At 40.9% G+C, this 18,412-nt stretch overlaps 1 protein-coding gene across 3 annotated transcripts in view; it reads right to left on the bottom strand.

Annotated features, from left to right (window-relative positions):
* brsk2a (BR serine/threonine kinase 2a) overlaps positions 1 to 18,412 on the bottom strand; it is a 163,527-nt gene that overhangs the window by 56,512 nt on the left and 88,603 nt on the right. For all 3 annotated transcript variants that reach the window (XM_079347006.1, XM_079347007.1, XM_079347008.1), the window contains exon 2: positions 8,624 to 8,718. In XM_079347006.1, the coding sequence (XP_079203132.1) occupies positions 8,624 to 8,718 (95 nt within the window). The remainder of the gene's footprint in view (positions 1 to 8,623; positions 8,719 to 18,412) is intronic.

The raw sequence follows: 18,412 nt of genomic DNA on the forward strand, positions 1-18,412 counted from the left end.
CAAGTGAAGTTCAAACCTTGTGGAAGCTGATTAACAGCACTACTAAATTTATAACAAATTTTTTTTTAAAGCGGTTGCACAGTTGCAAATCTAATTCCGAGAGTCTAAGTATAACCAACTAATTATAAGTATAACCATCTGCAGCAAGTATCCTTGATTTTAGAATGCATCTCCCTTGTAGAAGCGATATACTAATATTTAACTCTATAAATGTAATACTCTTAGAAATACAACTCACAGAAATCCACTTATTTTATTAAATAAAAACTTCACTTGAAATACACAAACATGTACATCGTCACAGTACTTTTTTTATTTCAAAGTAAAAAACTTTCTAAGATGCACTTGCACTAGTTTGATTTGGTATAGGTTAACTTAAAGTTACACTGTGATCACTGTACTGAGTCTCTTTAAAACCACACTTTCCTGGCATCTTCACGTGTGCGGATGGATGCACTAGTTTTTTCCTTGACATAGTTTGTGTGTGTGCGTGGGCATTTGTGCGTGTGCGTTTGTTGTGTGTGTGTCTTTAAGTTGGTAAGCGCTCTTAGTGACATGCTAGTCCACCAGCTGTGATTCACCCCTGAACCCTGCCTACTTGATGTGAGACTATTTCAGACCAGATCCTGCAGCGAGAAGACACCCAGGACCCTGAGGGGGGAATTCTATGTGTATGCATGTGTTGGTGTGTAAGCAGGAGTGCGCACCACTATGTCTTTGTTGACTCTAAGCAACCAGACAGTGGTCATGGAGCTGTCATTCATGCTGTCATTTATGGTAAGTGTGACTTCAACACAGATGCACCCAAACTAGTGCACAGCCATATATACAGTCAGTAGAGGCAGTTACAGTGATGGCATGGAGGACGATGCGACATATCACAGCAGCATTGCTGTTGCCAGTAGGATGACAGTTGTCACAAACTGTGACATGCTTCATTGTCCATCAGTTACACCTCTGCAAAGCTTTACTACGAATCCACACACTGTGCAACGTGTGCAAAGACACACATCGACTTCTTTTCAGATCCCTTGAACATTCTGCAACAGATATTTTTTTCTATTATTTCTATCATGCACTGAGCATTTATCGGTGTTAATGAAGACAACAGTAAAGTGCTGCAGGCTCATACCTCATATTGAGTGAGGGAACCTGCCAATAAACTGCAGAATAATATCAATCACAAACACATCTTTTTTTTTTTTTCCATCTGAAGCAGTGTGCTAAAAACAACAGATGACAACGACACATGAGAAAGTAAAAAAGGGGAGCACATTTGTCCTCTCAAGAGAAAATGATGAACCTGTTCAATTATCGGTCCCTACTTAAACAAGACAGATAAAATATTATCACAATACCCATAGGCTGGGAAGAAAGACTCACAAAATACACTCCAGTGGGCCCACAGGCACTAAAAAGAGATACGAAATCCCAGCGCAAAACAAAGAAATAGACAAATGCGTGAAAAATAAATGCAACTTAAAGAGAACTTTGCTGATCTCCCCATGAAAGCGCCACTCAACTCAGGTTTGATGAATTGGATAAGATGTGGCCTGCACTCACAAAGGAAAAGCAGCACCAAAGCAAATCCAAATAAAAACAGAAAATGAAATGGTCTCATCTATCTCACAACACAGCTGCTACTGCCTTTGAAGAGAAGAAACAAAAGCCATCGGTTTAGACTTCTGTCTGTCTCCTGTCGAGCTCAACGGGGGATACAGCTACATCTTGTGCGCCGCTATCCTCCATGTCATTATTTCATCTGCTCTCAATCTCTGTTTTATCTCGATAAGACACGAGAGGTGAAATCAGTCAAAGACTACGATGAGCTCTGTCACAGCGGGACTAATGCTTTTACACGTCTCTCTGTAGGATGTGTTGGCTCTCAACGTACCGGGCAGAACTGTGTGAAAGTCAGTGCTTGGAGTGTTTCGGTCAATATGAATTCAGCATGTTTTGACTCTTACTCCTGCTTTACAACAAGCTTTGAGGTTCAGTCTAATCTACTTTTGGACAACTTGGACATACGTTCCCTTTCGGTGCCAGAGTGACTTGAGTTGTTGTTGTGTTTGTCTTTTTTGTCTCTACTTATGTATTGTAAAATCAAAAAATGTTTATGATTTTTTTTTTTTTTTTTTTCAAATAAAATAAAATGAATTCAGCGTGAAACATAATGTGATACAGGTAAGGCTGAACACTAACAATTCTTCACAAATCCCCAAACAAATTTGTTCTTCACTTCTGTTACAGCAGAGTTTCATCCACACTCAATAAAAACTGGGAACAAAGTAAAAACACATTGATTTAAGAGAGGTGACTGAAGACCAAATAAGGATGCTGACTGTTGAGTGACCTTCATATTGACTGATAACAGACAGAAGGCTTTGTAAGGACCACTGGCTCAGAATACTTCATATTTTTATAAAGGTTTCTCAACAAATCCATGGCAGAAAGAAAAACCTGATAACAGAAGGGTTACATCTTGTTATTATTATTTTTTTTGTTTGGTTGGTTTTTTTTGGGGGGGGGGGTGTTCAGGGAGAAGTAATGGGTCAAGACATGCAATTGATAACTTTCTGATGGTTGTGTCCTTTAAGATATCTATAACCTACTTTCAAGATGTCTAATATATTTGTATGCGCTAAAAAAAATACACTTTTTGAAAATGTTATTGCTAAGTGAGTGAGTGTATAAATCACTGAAAGACTCAACAAACAGAGTTTGTAATTCCACAGTAATTTGTATTTTTTTTTTTCCTCTGCAGTCGGCCTGCTACGATCAAAATGTGTTCTAAGCCCTGGCTTCTGGCTCAGCACCATATAAAGCTGATGGATCAACGTGCAGAGACACAACATATGAAACCCATTTATTTCCAGCAGTGTCTCTTTAGTCGCTGCGGCAGCACCAACACATGCACGCAAGAGACACGCACGCAAAACACATATACACACAATAGAAAGCTGAATGACGGTTGTGTGTATGTGGGACATTTCTATATCAAACCCACTCGCGGGCACAACAGCCACGGGAGAGAATGGCCAATCTATAATCATTAGGAGGGAAGAGTAGAGATGGCGGAGAAAGAAAGCTACAGTGCTGTCAGCGAGGTGTCGGGATAACAAGATTAGACCTTGTGTGATTCATCTGTGGCCATGGCATCCTGCTCCTCATCCACCCACTACCATCTCTTTCTACTTTTGTACCCATCCTTTATTTCTCTGTACTATTTGGTCCAACACTTCTTATTTTAGAAAGTGTGCATCTAAAATAAAACACAGTTGTAATTGGGTTGTACAGATATCACCAATTAGACTTACTTTTACTTGATGTTGTGTAATGGTTCAAATGTAAGGCTTAAAGTCCATACAAGGGACTTAGGTACTTTATTTCCATACAGGAAAACACACATTCAATCAGTACTGGACTTTTTAAATTTATGATAAAAAACTACTTACTACTTCATAAATATTTCCTTATCCTTTGAATAAAATCATCCCCTTGTCTTTTAGAACCCTTACTGGCTCCCAGTCCCATTTCGTATTAAATTCAGAATCCTCCTACTCAGGCATAAAGCACTCTATAACCAGGTCCCCTCCTACCTCAAACACATGCTTCACCCTTGCACCCTTTCCTGTAACCTCCGCTCCTCAGACAGAACTCGCTCCCACGACCCATTCAAGACACTGCAGACTCCGCTGCCTTCAAGAACAAACTAAAAACACACCTTTTCCAAACTGCTTTCAACTTATAATTTAAGTTGAACTGTATTTGTATTTTCTATGCTTGTTTGTTTATTCATCATATATTGTTTTGATCCATTTACCTTGTAAAGTCTATTTGATTCTATGAAAAGCGCTCTATTAATAAAATGTATTATTATTATTATTATTATTATCACAAAGCAGAATATTGCGATACTGTATGCCAGTGTATAATATCTTCTTACAAGCTGAAGAAACATGTGTCAAGTCTGACAGAAATGCACCATCTAAGTTAAAAACAATAGCAAATAAAGTGTAGACAGTGAAATGAAGTTCCTAAAGTTCACATTATGTACATAATTCAGGCCATCTGCAGTAATGCAGCTCTCTATCCTGGCTGTTGTAATGTTTTGTTGTTCTCGGCCTTTACATGCCGTGTCCTTACCATAGCGCTTCAATTACTTGCTTCAGGGGGCAATTATACAGCGGGTCTCTCTATTTCCAAACTCAGTGTCGCAATTTCACTTTCACATTCACACACACATTCTGCAATGTAAAGACTGACATCAAGGACAGAGCAAGATAATCACAAGTAACCTTGCCAAAGCTGAAAAACACAATGATCAAAAACAGCCTAACCATGAAGAAATATGTACTTCACAAGCTAGCAAATTCCAAAGAGTTTTAACTGCATGTTCACCCTCCTTTCTAACCCTCCACACACATTTGCCTCCCCTCTATGTGCTAGCATCCTGCACTTCATCCCTCCTCTCCTTCCATTTCTTTTTTTTTTTTTGGGCTTGGGGACAGTGGAGTGACTTTGAAGTTGTGATGCTTCAGGAGAAGAGCGAGTCACTCTAACTAATTAGTCAGCCTTACAGCATAAGCCACCACCAGCTCCCCGGCTCAGAGGAGGAAACAGAGCGGGCATCTTACAGCAACCAACAACTGCTGCGTGCTAAAGATACCCTCCTCCTTTTTGCAAGTTGTTAGCGCTAGCAGCTAGCAACAATTTAACTCACCCTGAGACTAAACTGTGGATTAGTGGAGTTGCTCCACTCAGCATAATGATCAGTAATATGCTGTGAAAAGTAGTACAGTGGAACCTCTGCTCTCGGGGAAAGCTTGTCACACCAAATGGTGACTGCAGTGTTGAGATTACACACCTATCTTTTAACCATGTCAGCATCGTCAATATGACCTCAATTTTGAAAATATGTGCTTGGCAGTATTGCAATGACAGCCTCATAGTGTTTCAGGGGAAAGTGTACTTAAAGTTTTAGGCAGAGGGAGTCGTGTATGCTTTAATAATCTGGTAAAAGTAACACGAGTGCAGGGGAAAGAAATAATAATACACCTTAACCATGAATAACTGAACAAACATAAGGTTGGCACTTTTGCTATTTTACAAGTAACATGTTATCCTTTTAGACAAATTAGCAGTGAAGAAAAAGTTTCAAAATAGTTGTTTATAACTACAATATTTTTGTATGCATTACTGGGAAAATGCGTTGTTTTGGCAATGGTATCATAAAGCTCTGCATTTCACATAATCCTTTGTGTTTTGACCCAATTTTATTTCTCACAATTCTCATGACAGCAGCATTTTGTGCATTTATTAAGTTGTTATTATGCACCGACTTTATTTGTGAGAGCATGCAAGGTCCCTTTATTGCAAACCTCCAATGTATTTCAGAAATTAATCGTTTATCCTGCACTTTAGCCTTCTTATGGGGAAAAGTTCTCTCTTCGTAATATCTCCTCATTCTTCAGAAAATGTCACTGTTCTATGTGATCACATATATGGCAAAGATTCAGCCATATCCTATGTGTGAATGTCACATTGCTAGTTCAATAAAAAAAAATAAAAAAAAACTCCTGACAGGAAGTGTGTGTAGTTGTGGTGTTCCTACTAAAGCGTCTGTGTTATCTTGTCCCAGCAGGGCTTCTCACAGCATGTCCACCTCTCTCTCTCTCTCTCTCTCTCTCCTGAGCCCTGCTCTCTTTTGCCCTCCCTCCTCTCTCTTTCTACCCTTCAGCCCCGCAGCACAGAGACATGGCAGAGAGAGAGTTGACTGAGTTTCAGGAACATAAAACACTCCCTCGAGATACACACATGCCCACACGTACAGCGTTGTTTCTAGGCTTCTCCTTGTATCAGATCGCCACGCTTCATTCTGTTTGGCCTCAGTGACAATGACTGCTGACATACTGTCATATGTGCACTGACTGTTTTTCTATTTCTTTTTCTCTTAACATTTGAAACATGACAGACAGCCGCTTCTCAATGACGGCCTCTCTTATCACAATTCAACTAACTTTAACGCAAGATTTTTACTTTGAGGTGAAAAAAAAATGGGGCTGCACTTGCTCTTTGAAGTAGTCAAGGGTAACTCCCTGGTAACAAACTTCATAGAAGAATTCATTATCCAAGACAAATCAATGTCTCCCTGGTCCGTGGTGTCGTAGCTCGTGGGTCTGAGGACTAAAGAGTTCAACATTATTTATACAAAGTTCAACAGACAGAGAGCAGAAGAAAGACCCTTCTGCCAGCCAGTCCGAGACAATTAATTCAACTCGTCTCCACATCCCCACAGACCCAGACTCCCAAGGCCAGTCAGAGGAAGGACGGATGAAGAAGGATGATATGTGTCATAGTGGATCTGTTGGTGAACATACATATGAATATAAGAGCGTGTTTGACAGAGGTTTCCACATTCTTATGAACTCTTATGTGTGTATGCAGGAAAATGTTTGTTGTCAGCTTAACACACACACACACACACACACACACACACACACACACACACACACACACACACACACACACACACACACACCTGTCCAGGAGAGTCACATTCTCCCCTAATGGCACCATGGGGACCCAAGATATTAGCATATTAAAAGGTGACATTTCACAGTCGTCAGAGTCTTGCAGTAGAGTTCAGCTGGATGACTCTGACAGTCTGACAGCCACACAGGCAGGACAAAGAACAGACACAGAAGACTACCAAGTGCAACACAATGTGAAAATGGGAGAAATGGCTGGAAAAAAACAACAACTGTCCAGCCACTGAGAAGCTCAGTAACGCAGGTTCCTATTTTTCCTATTCCTATGTAATTTAAGATTAGAACATTTTGATTTTGAGTGTCGTATGTCACGTATGGAGCGGAGAGCCTTATGGAGAGGTCATGTAACTGTGGCTTGAAGAGCTTGAAAAAAAAAGGGCATTATTTAAACTGCACATCGACAGTATGTGTGTTTTTGGCACATGGGACGATCAGTCTCTGTTCCTATGTTACATTGGAAACACAGAAAGTACTAAAACACTCAGAATGTGTTGTATGTGACAATGCGCATGGTCACTCACTAAAACAAGCAGATGTACAAAAACACACACCTGTGAATATGATCCAACAGGAAGCATTAGATTATTTAAATGAAAAGGAACCAGTAGCCCTTGGCTGACATATTATTCCATCCCATACTGTCACTTGCATGAACAAACGCCTGCTGGTACGCACACACTAACACACACACAAACACATACACACACAAGGGCTAACAGTTGAAAGAAGTGTGACAACGGCTGAGTTCAGTAATTGGCTGTGAACTGCAGCTTCAGCAAAAGTCTTGGTCCTGTCGGAAACCTGTCAGTGCTTGGCATCTGTTTCTGTCATTTTCCTCTGCAGGGCAGCACAATGTGAACCACCTGGGCTGGGCACATTATCCTGCTGTCCTCCCCTCTGCTGTCACATGTTTCAACACTTCCAGCAACTCCTTCCGCTAAAACTAATAATACTTCTATCGGTGCTGGGGCAAAAGAAATGACCCGTCTCTCCTTCATGGAAGTATTAAGGCTGCATGCCGAATAGAACAAGAGAGCATCTTTCTGAGAGCGAAAGCAATGAGTGAGAAAAAGAATTTCAGGAGACACTGAACCAGCAAGAAGCTGATTAATACCGACTGTTTATCAAACAGCAATATCCACGCACAGAACACTTTTCATCTAAAGTCTAATGAGGCTGCTGCAGATTTGATGGAAAAGGGAGGGATTTTCCATTTGCAGATAACCTGTACGGTGAGTAAATGCACCCGTTTCACACTTTTCCGGCTCATAAGCAAACAATTACAGTGGGCACTCCTCTCTGCATGTGTTCTGTGAAAGACAATTTGCAGGTTGTAGCACCGTGCTGTCATCCATCTATATGCTTTCATCGGTTTCCTTAAAACCTTTCCATCAACAAGAAGGCCAATTTTGCTGCATGCACATAATAGAGCTGCCCAGCAGGAGCCCTGGGACAAAATAAGAAGAAAAAAAAAAAACCTCCCTCCTTAGCAAAATTATAGAGTAGGAGAGCACGACCCAGAAGATTTTGAAGTGTTTCATTGTGAGGTCATAGCGATTATTGAAGCCTGATTTATTTTTTAGGTTTTCAGAATTTTCTTTCTCAAACACAAAGCAGGTGAGCCAATCAGCTGGCCTCCATTGAACAACAATTAAAAAGGACAAACAGTTGCTTCCAAGAGCCACAGCCACTAACTCAGCCCAAGATTCCAATTTTCACATGACTTAATATGATCACAATTTTACAAAAGCCCTTTGATTTATGAAGCAATTTAAAATCCACTCAAGCAGTCCATCCTTCTAATGTTTCGAATGCTTGCTGGCAGTCGGCCCAGATTTTATGGTTAATAGTGGTTGCTCTTTTTAAGGTGCAACGTTTCTCAATCATAATCCAATTCTTAAGTGTTTTTTCAGACAAGCTATTGAGGGAGAGAGGAAGAATCCTGACCAAAGATCCTCAGCCTGTCTTGAAAAAAGGACAAGTGTGGTCGGTGAAGGCAAGACAGATATTCAACTCTTCTTTTCTATGAATACACAAGTAAACGCAAGTACAACATAAAGGTGTAAACGTACCTTCATTAGTACTGACTCACTGAGTTTCTCACGGTTGACGATCTTAATGGCGACTTTCTGGCACGTTACACAGTGGACTCCAAGCTTCACCAACCCTGCAAAAACAAAAAAGAAACACATCATTAGGTCGCATAGGTCAAACTTTTCCAAGACGTCCAAGAACTAATCGCAGACACTGTGTGTTTGGATGACACCTAGAAAGAAACTGATGCATACATATGCACTTAGCAGAAAATCTAGTGCATGTTTTCAGAGGACCGTGGAGGGAAATTTAATATAAAGTGCAGAAGAAGAGTTTTGTTTTTGTCTTCGCAGTATAATGCATAAAGCGGACACATGTAAAATGTCTTTCAACTTCATGTACACAACGCTGATAATGACTTTTGAGCTGACAGTTCCTCACACAAACTGCCCTCTGGGGTTTATTTGAGTCATAAAGGCAGTAAGTGAGTGAGCCATTTGTGTTATTGATTCCAATAATGCACTAAACTGCTGTGATCCAGTCATGTTGAGTTAGCTCAAACAGACAATAAAAATGTAGAGGTAACAAATACCAACATTTCAAAGCCAAAAGGTCAGCTGCTGAATCAGTCAGTATTGACCAGGGAACAACAAAAAAAAGGCGACCAAAGCAACAGCGAAGCAAACTGTAGGGAAGTAAATAAAGATGTGACATTTAAAAGAGCCTACACACATTCCCTTTTCTCTACAATACAAAAAACATCTACCAATCGGTACATCGAGATTCACACAGGCTCTTTAAACTCAAACAACATAAATCCTGTGAATCATACAAAACTGCAAAATCTTCTCAGTCTTGCCTTTAGAATATCCTCAGGTATGTCTTCTGTTATGATGAGCTAGAAACACTGTAGAACAAAAGCAAGGATACCCCTATGAGTGTACAACTACAGTGGAACAGAGTCGTATTATCTCCATCTAAAACATGGACGAGCCATGAAGACAGCGCCAATCCATTTTCAGGCAGGGGCCACAGAGCTGCACACATATAACAAGATGTTTGCATCAGAAAAAGTTACTTACAAACCGAGACAAACACATCCATACACAAACAAATGTTGGTTCTTTTTTAATGATTTTCCCATCGTCTCCACAGGGCTGCAGGGATTTGGAGACTTTGTAAACTAGCATTTGAGCTCTCGTGGTTTGCACACTGGATTACAGGAACAGACACACAGACGTGGAATAACAGTCTTGTGATGGGAAAGGCGGAAATAATGGGAATAAGTTGATAAATGTTACTGAAGTGTGCATGAGACAATAATGGTACAGCTTCTATAAGAAGCATATCCATGGAGAGAAATAAATGTCTTCTTTTCAAAATGTCTAAATGACATGAACCAGACCAGGCCTCTTGCTCAGTCTCCCACTTTATATCACGCTGTTTTAATTCTATATTAACCAGCAGAAGAGAAAAGTCACAAGATTTGAGGAGGCGGTAAAAACATAGAAACCACAGAAATGTCAAGGGGGTGAGAGCGATATGGTGGAAAGAAGAGAAGTAAATAGAAAGTACAGCTGAAAGATGAAAAGGAAAAGTGCAAAAGATTGTGAAGCAGTGATGGAACATTATTCAAATGGCAGGCCACAGATAATTAAGCAATAATGGAGAGCATTGTGTGGGAGTGAGGCTCTGGCTTGGGAGTTGAGGGGCCGCGGGGGCCGAGAGTGGAGACACATGGAGGAGAGGAGGCGTGAGAGAGAGAGAGAGAGAGAGAGAGAGAGAGAGAGAGAGAGAGAGAGAGAGAGAGAGAGAGAGAGAGAGAGAGAGAGAGAGAGAGAGAGAGAGAGAGAGAGAGAGAGAGAGAGAGAGAATGACAGAGCAATACTGAGAGAGATGGAGGAGGCAAATGCTAAATTGAGGAAGATAAAAATTTAAGAAAGATTTAGAAAAGAGGATGAAACAGTTGAGCATGAGGGGGAACAACAGACAAACCCATTAGCCTTGTGATGGTAATCATATGTTAATGGTACAAAAATAGAGAAACTCATAAGTCATGATAAACACATTAAACTGAAAATATCTGCCTGCAAACATGTAAAAAGTTAACTGGATTATTTGCCTCTCTATCCATCTTCCTCCAATGCTGTTCTTCATGTTAACAGAGTTGCTTTAGCAAGGGCACATTTAGTTTTACAGCCACTTTGTGTATGGATTTCAATAAACTCATACAAGGAAGTTCATAAGGAAGGACATAAGACATGAGGCTTCTTTTTTACTACATTCATAAACATCATGGCGCCGAACAATAAAACTAATGGTCATGGTAAACATGTTTCCCTTACAGGCTTTATTCATGAAATGCAGCAGCAAAAAATAAAAGCACCTCATTAGTCCACATCTCATAGTCTATAAAAAAATCCTCTAACAGCCACACTGTAGTTCATTGTGAAAGCATTTGCTTGGAAGGTTAGTCCAACCAAAGTACTAATTACAACCTAACCTTTTAGATAGTGATTTGTTTTTTTATGTATTTGGTTATAATACTTAGCATGTGACAATTTCAAATTGTCAAATTGTAACCAGCTTGTCTCTATGACAAGTCAAACGTTTCCCAAAGTTATAAAATGAATCCTGTTGTAAACATAAATATAGTTACACCACACTTTGTGGCATTTGAACAATATACTGTATAAAATGAACATGAGAATAGTCTCAGCATTCAACCCCATGGATGACCATAGTCACCCCATGGTTGACCATGGTCATGGATGACCATAGTCATCCATTGGATTCTGAAGTGGGGAAGTTGACTTACTAAAAAATGTTAACTCTACCTCACTTTCTGTCAATTCAGAAAGAGTAAAAGGAGTGGAGATGCCACCTGGCAAACAGTTACAACACGCCCACCTGAGAATCAACTCAGGCTTGCCCCTAATTATGCACATTTATGCATAACTCTTAGCTTTAAACATAATCAAAACAGAAGGGTTACTTAAAAAACACTCACTCTACTTTGTATGAGTAAAGAAATAGCTTTAGCGATGAAACGGTAATGTACCAGGCTGTAAACATGTGGATTTCTGTGTTTGAAATGTGCATCTTAATTCCTCCTCAGCAGACATCATGAACATGACCATCTTTATAAAAGGTGTAATTCATTAGACAGTTGATGAGACACTTCAATATGAATCATACTGATGGACAAATGCTGCTATCTTTAGAACTGTACCACTAGCCAAACTAAATGGTTGTATTTTAAAATCAGGCATAGAAATATACTCCCACTTATAGGATCTTAAAAAAAGCCAGCATGACATCTTGTGTGGGTACTGTGTGCAAACAGCTGATTGCTAACCCACACTACATAATTACAAATTGTGCAACAGAGACAGAGTCGAATTTTTTGAGCAAGAATAAACAACTCAAGAAGGAATGTAGAAGAAGTTGAGCTCTGAAAAACAAAGTATTGGGTAAAATATATAAGACAATGAGAGTGGCTGACATAGTGTTCCTCATAATTATTGTATACTTTACATGTCTCAAGTATGTTGGGATTTCGTATTCAAAACTTACCTTATGATTCATTATTAACCACTCTAGCCCTTTTCTATAAAGCTCTTAATAAGGGTGATTGGCTGATTGCCCCCTTTTGACTTGTCTGTCGCAATAACCCTGAGGAAATCCTCTCATCCTCTCTGGATGAACACTGAACTAGGTATTGGATAGACTGTGGAAGTATGGGGGGGGATGGAGGGGGGTTGTTCAGAAGATGCCCAAGAAGTCATCAGGTTTTCATCTAGATCTGGCTGAGGCAAGCAGGTTGGTTGTCTTTGAACATGGCTGCAAACGTAAGGCTTTGACTGAGAGCACAGAGGATCAGAGCTTCACAGGGGGGTTACAGAGAAGATTAGCACTGTCGCTGCAAGAGTCTGTGTATGATTGTGTGTGCGAGCTTTTTGGATTATACTTGCCCTTTTAACTTGCACACGTTGGCGCATTGGGCTATTACACTAAGAGAAATTACACTGAGTTAAAATGATTTAAAATGTGAGCTTCAAGTTTGGTACAGGGTTGTGTTCAGACTTTTTTTTTTGCGTAGGGATTCAAAAAAAGATCTCTAAAAGTTACCATCAAAAGAAAATGTCCTGTATAGAAAAATGTCACAAAAGTAAGTTGATTTACTGTATCTAACTCTAACCTCTCAACATGCCAGTCAGTGCAGGATTATGGTAGGGCAATTAGCTAATAGCGAGGCCTATTCCAACCCAGATCAAGACCATGGAGGTGAATGCAACCAGTCATTGTCACATTCAGTATGCTGCTATACATTTTATTAACACACACATGGACAAAGGCAAGCTGTGTAACCGCCATGAGTTTGCAATGTCACTGAATCAGCAAGTGCATTGATCTCTTCTCTTCTTCCCCCTCCTCTCAAATCAATAGCATCAAAAGCCCTCGCATTCACAACAATGTCGGAATAATAACACCAGCCAGGATCTTATGGGCTGGAGAGGCCGCCATCGACTGACCCCAGGCCTCCAGTCCGTTCTCCTCTCTTTACTTTCGGTGCCACTCTGTGATTAATGATCAAATGTAGGGGGGCCGCTGGAGGTCGACATAGACTGAGAGAGCTCTGGTCCATGGCTCAGTGAGGATCCGAGCCAAGTAGCGTCTTGCCACTTTGTGCTGCAAGCTGCTGCATTTCTTCGAAGTCATGGTTTCAATCATCCCCCTGCTGGCTTTGACAGATAAGGACTGAATAATAATGCTTTTGAATAAAAGGAGAACTGATTGCATCCATACGGCCAGCCATTTAGAACAAGTGAGAAAGAGTCAATGTAAGAAAAGGAAGGGAACAAAACTCTGAGAACTATGACTGTGAAGTAACACACCATTAATAAGTTCTCGATCGTTAATGAACAACATTAGCACAAAATTTGAATTCTGAATGTTGCTAATCAACTCATATTACAGAACATTGTGGTTGTTTGTCTCCTGCTTTGTGTCACTGAGCCATGTGTCAGCACTGATTTGGAAATGAGCTTTTTCTCTCACTTCAGTGTCTCTTCACAAGTGTTCTTGCTCTATGAGCTCAGCTGAACTTGCTGACATCATTTCTGAACGCACCCATGTCAGGGCATCATTTTGATAATGGGAGCATGTATTTCAGCATTTTGAACTGGCAATGTTCTGACAAAAATTTAAATGATGAAGGCAATGATACATGAGTCTTTATCGACAGAGTATTGGATTGGCAAGTCTGACTCAAGGCACTGATTCTTTCAAACAAGTTAAGGAGCTCCCACAATATCAATTGGTATCAGCTACATTATCAAATAAAGTGGTTCCCATAGTATGGGCAAATGTTGACAAGTCTTGGTTTTGGAATTGATATCAGTCAGAATAAAAGTAGTTTTGGGCCAGACAATTTCAGGAATATTTCCAACCTACAACTCGTCAAAATAATGAACACATGACATTTTGACAGTGGAAACTGGTGTGCCAAAGCAAGCCTCGTTCCCTTGCACACTATAAAAGTAACAAAAGGGCGGTGTTAATTGGGCTAGTAGAGTCCTTTTAGTCATTTTGTTATATAGGAGATGTTCAAGGAAAATGGAGTAAAATAAATATCTGGATTGCTTTGGGGAACTCAAAGATTCTAGATCTTCAGCCAACTTTAATTTGAGAGGTTCGTAAAGCATTTCTTAATTTAGAGGAGCAACATGTAGGATATCAACTCAATTACATCACAACATGAAGTTACTATCTAACCAGAGATTTAGGAAACATGGTCTGTTAAAGTGCTGGTTTCTCAACAATGCAGCAGCCAGTATGTCCTTCTTCTATGTTTCGATTCTGGTCTGAAATGGTCTGTAATTGTTGTAAAGGTAGTTGGTTTTAAGGCACCCCCACAGGCGTATGAAGGCCCTCTTTTGACAGATATCAGTCAATCAATCTTTATTTGTATAGCGTCAATTCATAACAAGTGTTATCTCAAGAGACTTAACAAACAGTAGATGTGACACCAGTTTTCACAGCAAACCAATACTTGATATGTTTTGGAAGTTTCCAGTAGGAATACATGTTGCCCTCCTTAAAGCTGTGAGTCGAGCAGCTAAGAAACCCTAAACCCCAATGGGAAAACCTTGTCTCCCTCGATGCTATCTTGAGAGCTCTTTTGGCTCCGGCTTCTAAAGCATGTAGAGCAGGGGTTGATTTATCTCTGGACATCCAGAAAAGAACCAACAGAGGAGAAGCAGGACCCCAACTGTGAGAGATATTTCCCCTGCCATCGATCTGAGAGGACAGGAACACTCTACTTGGGCTTCAGAGATGCTCTTTATGATCTTCACTTACTAACAGCACACACATCCACAGAGGCACACAAACAGACCAATGTTTTCAGCTTTATCTTCTCCCCAGCATCGTCATCCATGCAGTTAAAGAACATTACTGTTTACTTTAAATTCTATCTGGTAGTATCTACTCTGAGAGTGGAGTGAAGGATGAAAAAGAGATGTCTTCAATTGCACACCTCTCTCACTTTCAAACTTGATCTTTCTGAAGCCCTAAGCCAATGCCGGCAGATGGTAATAGCTTATGCTGTCTTAGCTTTCTCTCCCTTAGGCTCTGGTTCAGAGAAGCTCGTTGCCCTTAGGCACTGATCTGTGAGCTGCTTTCTGCTTCTGCTCTCTAACCCTGAATGCTCATCGCGGGCAATACAACTCTGTACCCAGATCAGTGTTTGAGAGAAAACACAATGTGTTACTGGGGCTTAGTCCTGCAGCTTCTTCTGGCTGTACAGAGAAGCCCCTGTAGCAGGGCGTGGGAATCCCCTCCACCAGGGTGAAAAGCTGGACGAGGTTACCTCTTGTCAACCACCAGAGCTCTGAACAGTCTTTGTTAGGCAAGCTCATCATAAATACGTCATGAGAAGTTTCAAACTTTTTTGGTTTCCCAACAAGTTTCTTCAATCCTTTCAGTTATGTTATCCAATACATTTTCTACTTTCTTTACGTAGTTTATCTCTTTCTTTTTTTTTTGCCCCTGAGTGTGTTCTGACTCATTTACCTCTCCTTCTCTCTATTCCTCCTCTCATCTCCAGAAAAAAAGAGGGAATGCACCAGTGGAAGGCTGTTGAGTCATACTGTGCAGGAGGGAGACGGTGTGTCGAAGATCAAACAATGCTCGCTCACTACTCAATGAGCACTGTCTCTCTCACTGTCTGTCTGTACCTCTCGCTCTCTCTCCGACTTCCATCTCTCCACCCTCTTCATTCACTAAATCTCTCCATCTCCTTCGCCTCCTCTTTCGCTCTTTTTGCATATTTAGTCATCCGTGACGTTGGTTTACCCAGCCTCAATTCCCCTGCACCCTTTTAAACCCTACCAGCCGAAGCAACAGCAACATCAGTAACAACTGAGGCCCTGATGAACTGAACAGCTTCAAAAGCAGGAAGAGCAGTTTAGCCCTGGGGTGCCACAGTGAGGAGGGGGGGGGGGGGGGGGGGGGGGGGGCACACTGACGCATGTATACAGATAATTTGGCCCGCATGAAATGAGACATTTTCTTAACATCTCTCTTCTCAGTTAATTCCCAGCACTAAAAGGGACCTCACAGTATTTACAAAAATATTGGAACTTTACTGAAAAGCAGAACCAGACTTGTGTCCCTTTTACAGGCACCCTGTAAACACTTGAGCACATGACTTGTTCAAACAACTGAAAGCTTATTAAGTTCATAGAGCTTAAGGTATTCCAATGTGTCCAGTTGGACCCCAAAACAGAAACTAAAATGTAGGCTGGTACCAGTACAAGTAAAAAAAAATTTTTAGATCAACTAAATACGACTCAACCCAAGTCAGCTCTTTTGATCGCTCTCTATTTGATAGTTAAAGTCGATGATGATGGTTGGGAGAGGGGACGATGCAGATAAGAAGCAAAAGGCTGCGTGATAAGAATTCAGTACTTGTACATGGTCTAGCAAGAAGCTACCAGGTCAACCCAATAATCTTTGATTATATCTTACATTTAGTAAGATTTAGTTAGTTTTGTGTTCCCTCAAAAGCCATGCCCCTCAGTTAAAGGCACGAGCATGATTGAACCAGAAGAGGACCTCAGCTCCTGTTTTGAGTGTGGGCTTATGCATGAATTGGGCAGAGAACGAGCAGGGAGATGTGATTGGTTTGTCAAATTGGTACCTCATGGCAGAGACTGGTACAAGTTTGTACATCCTTACAACTGCTACAGAGGATGGATTTTCTTTGTTCCTTTCTAACAGCATGCAAGTGATTAATTTATGCCATGACAATTTCAACTAAGATCTGGAGAAAGTTACCATCCCTGCCTGTAAACATGTCCATGAACCAAAATGAGATGAAGTGACAACACAACACTGTCTCTGTTTTTTATATCCTGGCTGTCAAGCTAGTAAGGGCGCCACCATGTTGATAAACTGAGCGGGGCAGGCGTGCACGAAAGGACAAACCTTTGAGATGCTTCATGGAAGTTTATAGCCCATTTACTGCTTCCCTTTTGTCTTTGTAACAAAGTCTGTTGAGTTATTGTTGTGTGTTTGTGTTATAATAATGAACTGCCATCCAACATTGAGGAGAACGCGTTGGAATAGAGTAAAGAGGACCAAAGGCGCTGGTACAGAGAGTAACATATCACTGTGCCAAAACGAGGCTGCAACAGGTAAGATCTGTCTATCTTATCTTAGTTGGCAGCCGCAAGCAGTTACGCCACGGGCAGCAGACACCTGGAAGCCCAAGAACAGGATAATCCCAGGGTTGTGTTTGTTGTGACACTTTATATTTCTTTGTGTTTTTATGGTGTGTTTAATTTTGGCAACTTAGGTTATAGGGGGAGGGGTCAGATGGTTGCTACAGTAGAAGTCAACTCCATTAGATTCGTCCAATGGCATCAAGTATCAATTTTGTCAACTAACAAGCTCTCAGATTAGCAGATCTTAAACAACCCCCTTCCCTTTCTGCCTCGGCCTCATCAACATGTAAATGTGTGCACCAATGTTCTCAGAAGTTCATCACCTGTATGCTGGAGGATGAACGCTTCAAACATCTTTCTCTGCCAAGAGAACAAACATATTCCATAGCCAGAGGTAAGTAACACATGGCTGCTAAGCAGAAAATAGAAGTTCACAAAGTTGAGTGTGCACAAGTTCCTGCATTCTGAGAAACCTGTTGGAAACATATGGCACACGTTTGCCAAATTTCCCCCAATCTTTCCTGATCCGTTCTGAAGCTACTTGTCATTTTAAAATGAAAGACTGAGTTTTGCGTTTGAACATTCCCATGGCTAAAAAAAGACGAGAACTTCGAGGGCAGAAATTTCTTCGCTCGTAAGGGAAAACTCTCGCCGTCAAGTTGATCGGAGGCACTGATATACTTCCTCTTCTGAATCTCACTGCAGCGATGTCGCTGAAGATTCAGAATGATCCACTCTGAATTCTGGCCTGACGCGACTTCAGCTCAGTCCACAGAGCCAAGCGACAGTGACAGTGTCAGCGGAGTGTTCTGCCCGAATACCCAAATGGGAACATCAGAGCAAACATGAATGAAAACGCGACGGGCATATATGAGAGAGGAGAGGAGAGATGGAGAGAAGACATTTTTTTTTTAAAAAGAAAGTTACGACAATGAGAACGGTAACAGAGACGGAGAAATACTGAACAAGATAGATGGAGAGGAGGATGCTAGGAGAGACGTAGTCAAACTATGCAGAAACATTGAGGTCTAGGAGGGCGGGGCACAGAGACTCAGATCTATTTTTAATGCCTCTGACTGGGGATCAGCAAAAGGA

The sequence above is a fragment of the Symphodus melops genome, assembly GCF_947650265.1.
Source record: "Symphodus melops genome assembly, chromosome: 6".
Lineage (NCBI taxonomy): Eukaryota > Metazoa > Chordata > Actinopteri > Labriformes > Labridae > Symphodus > Symphodus melops.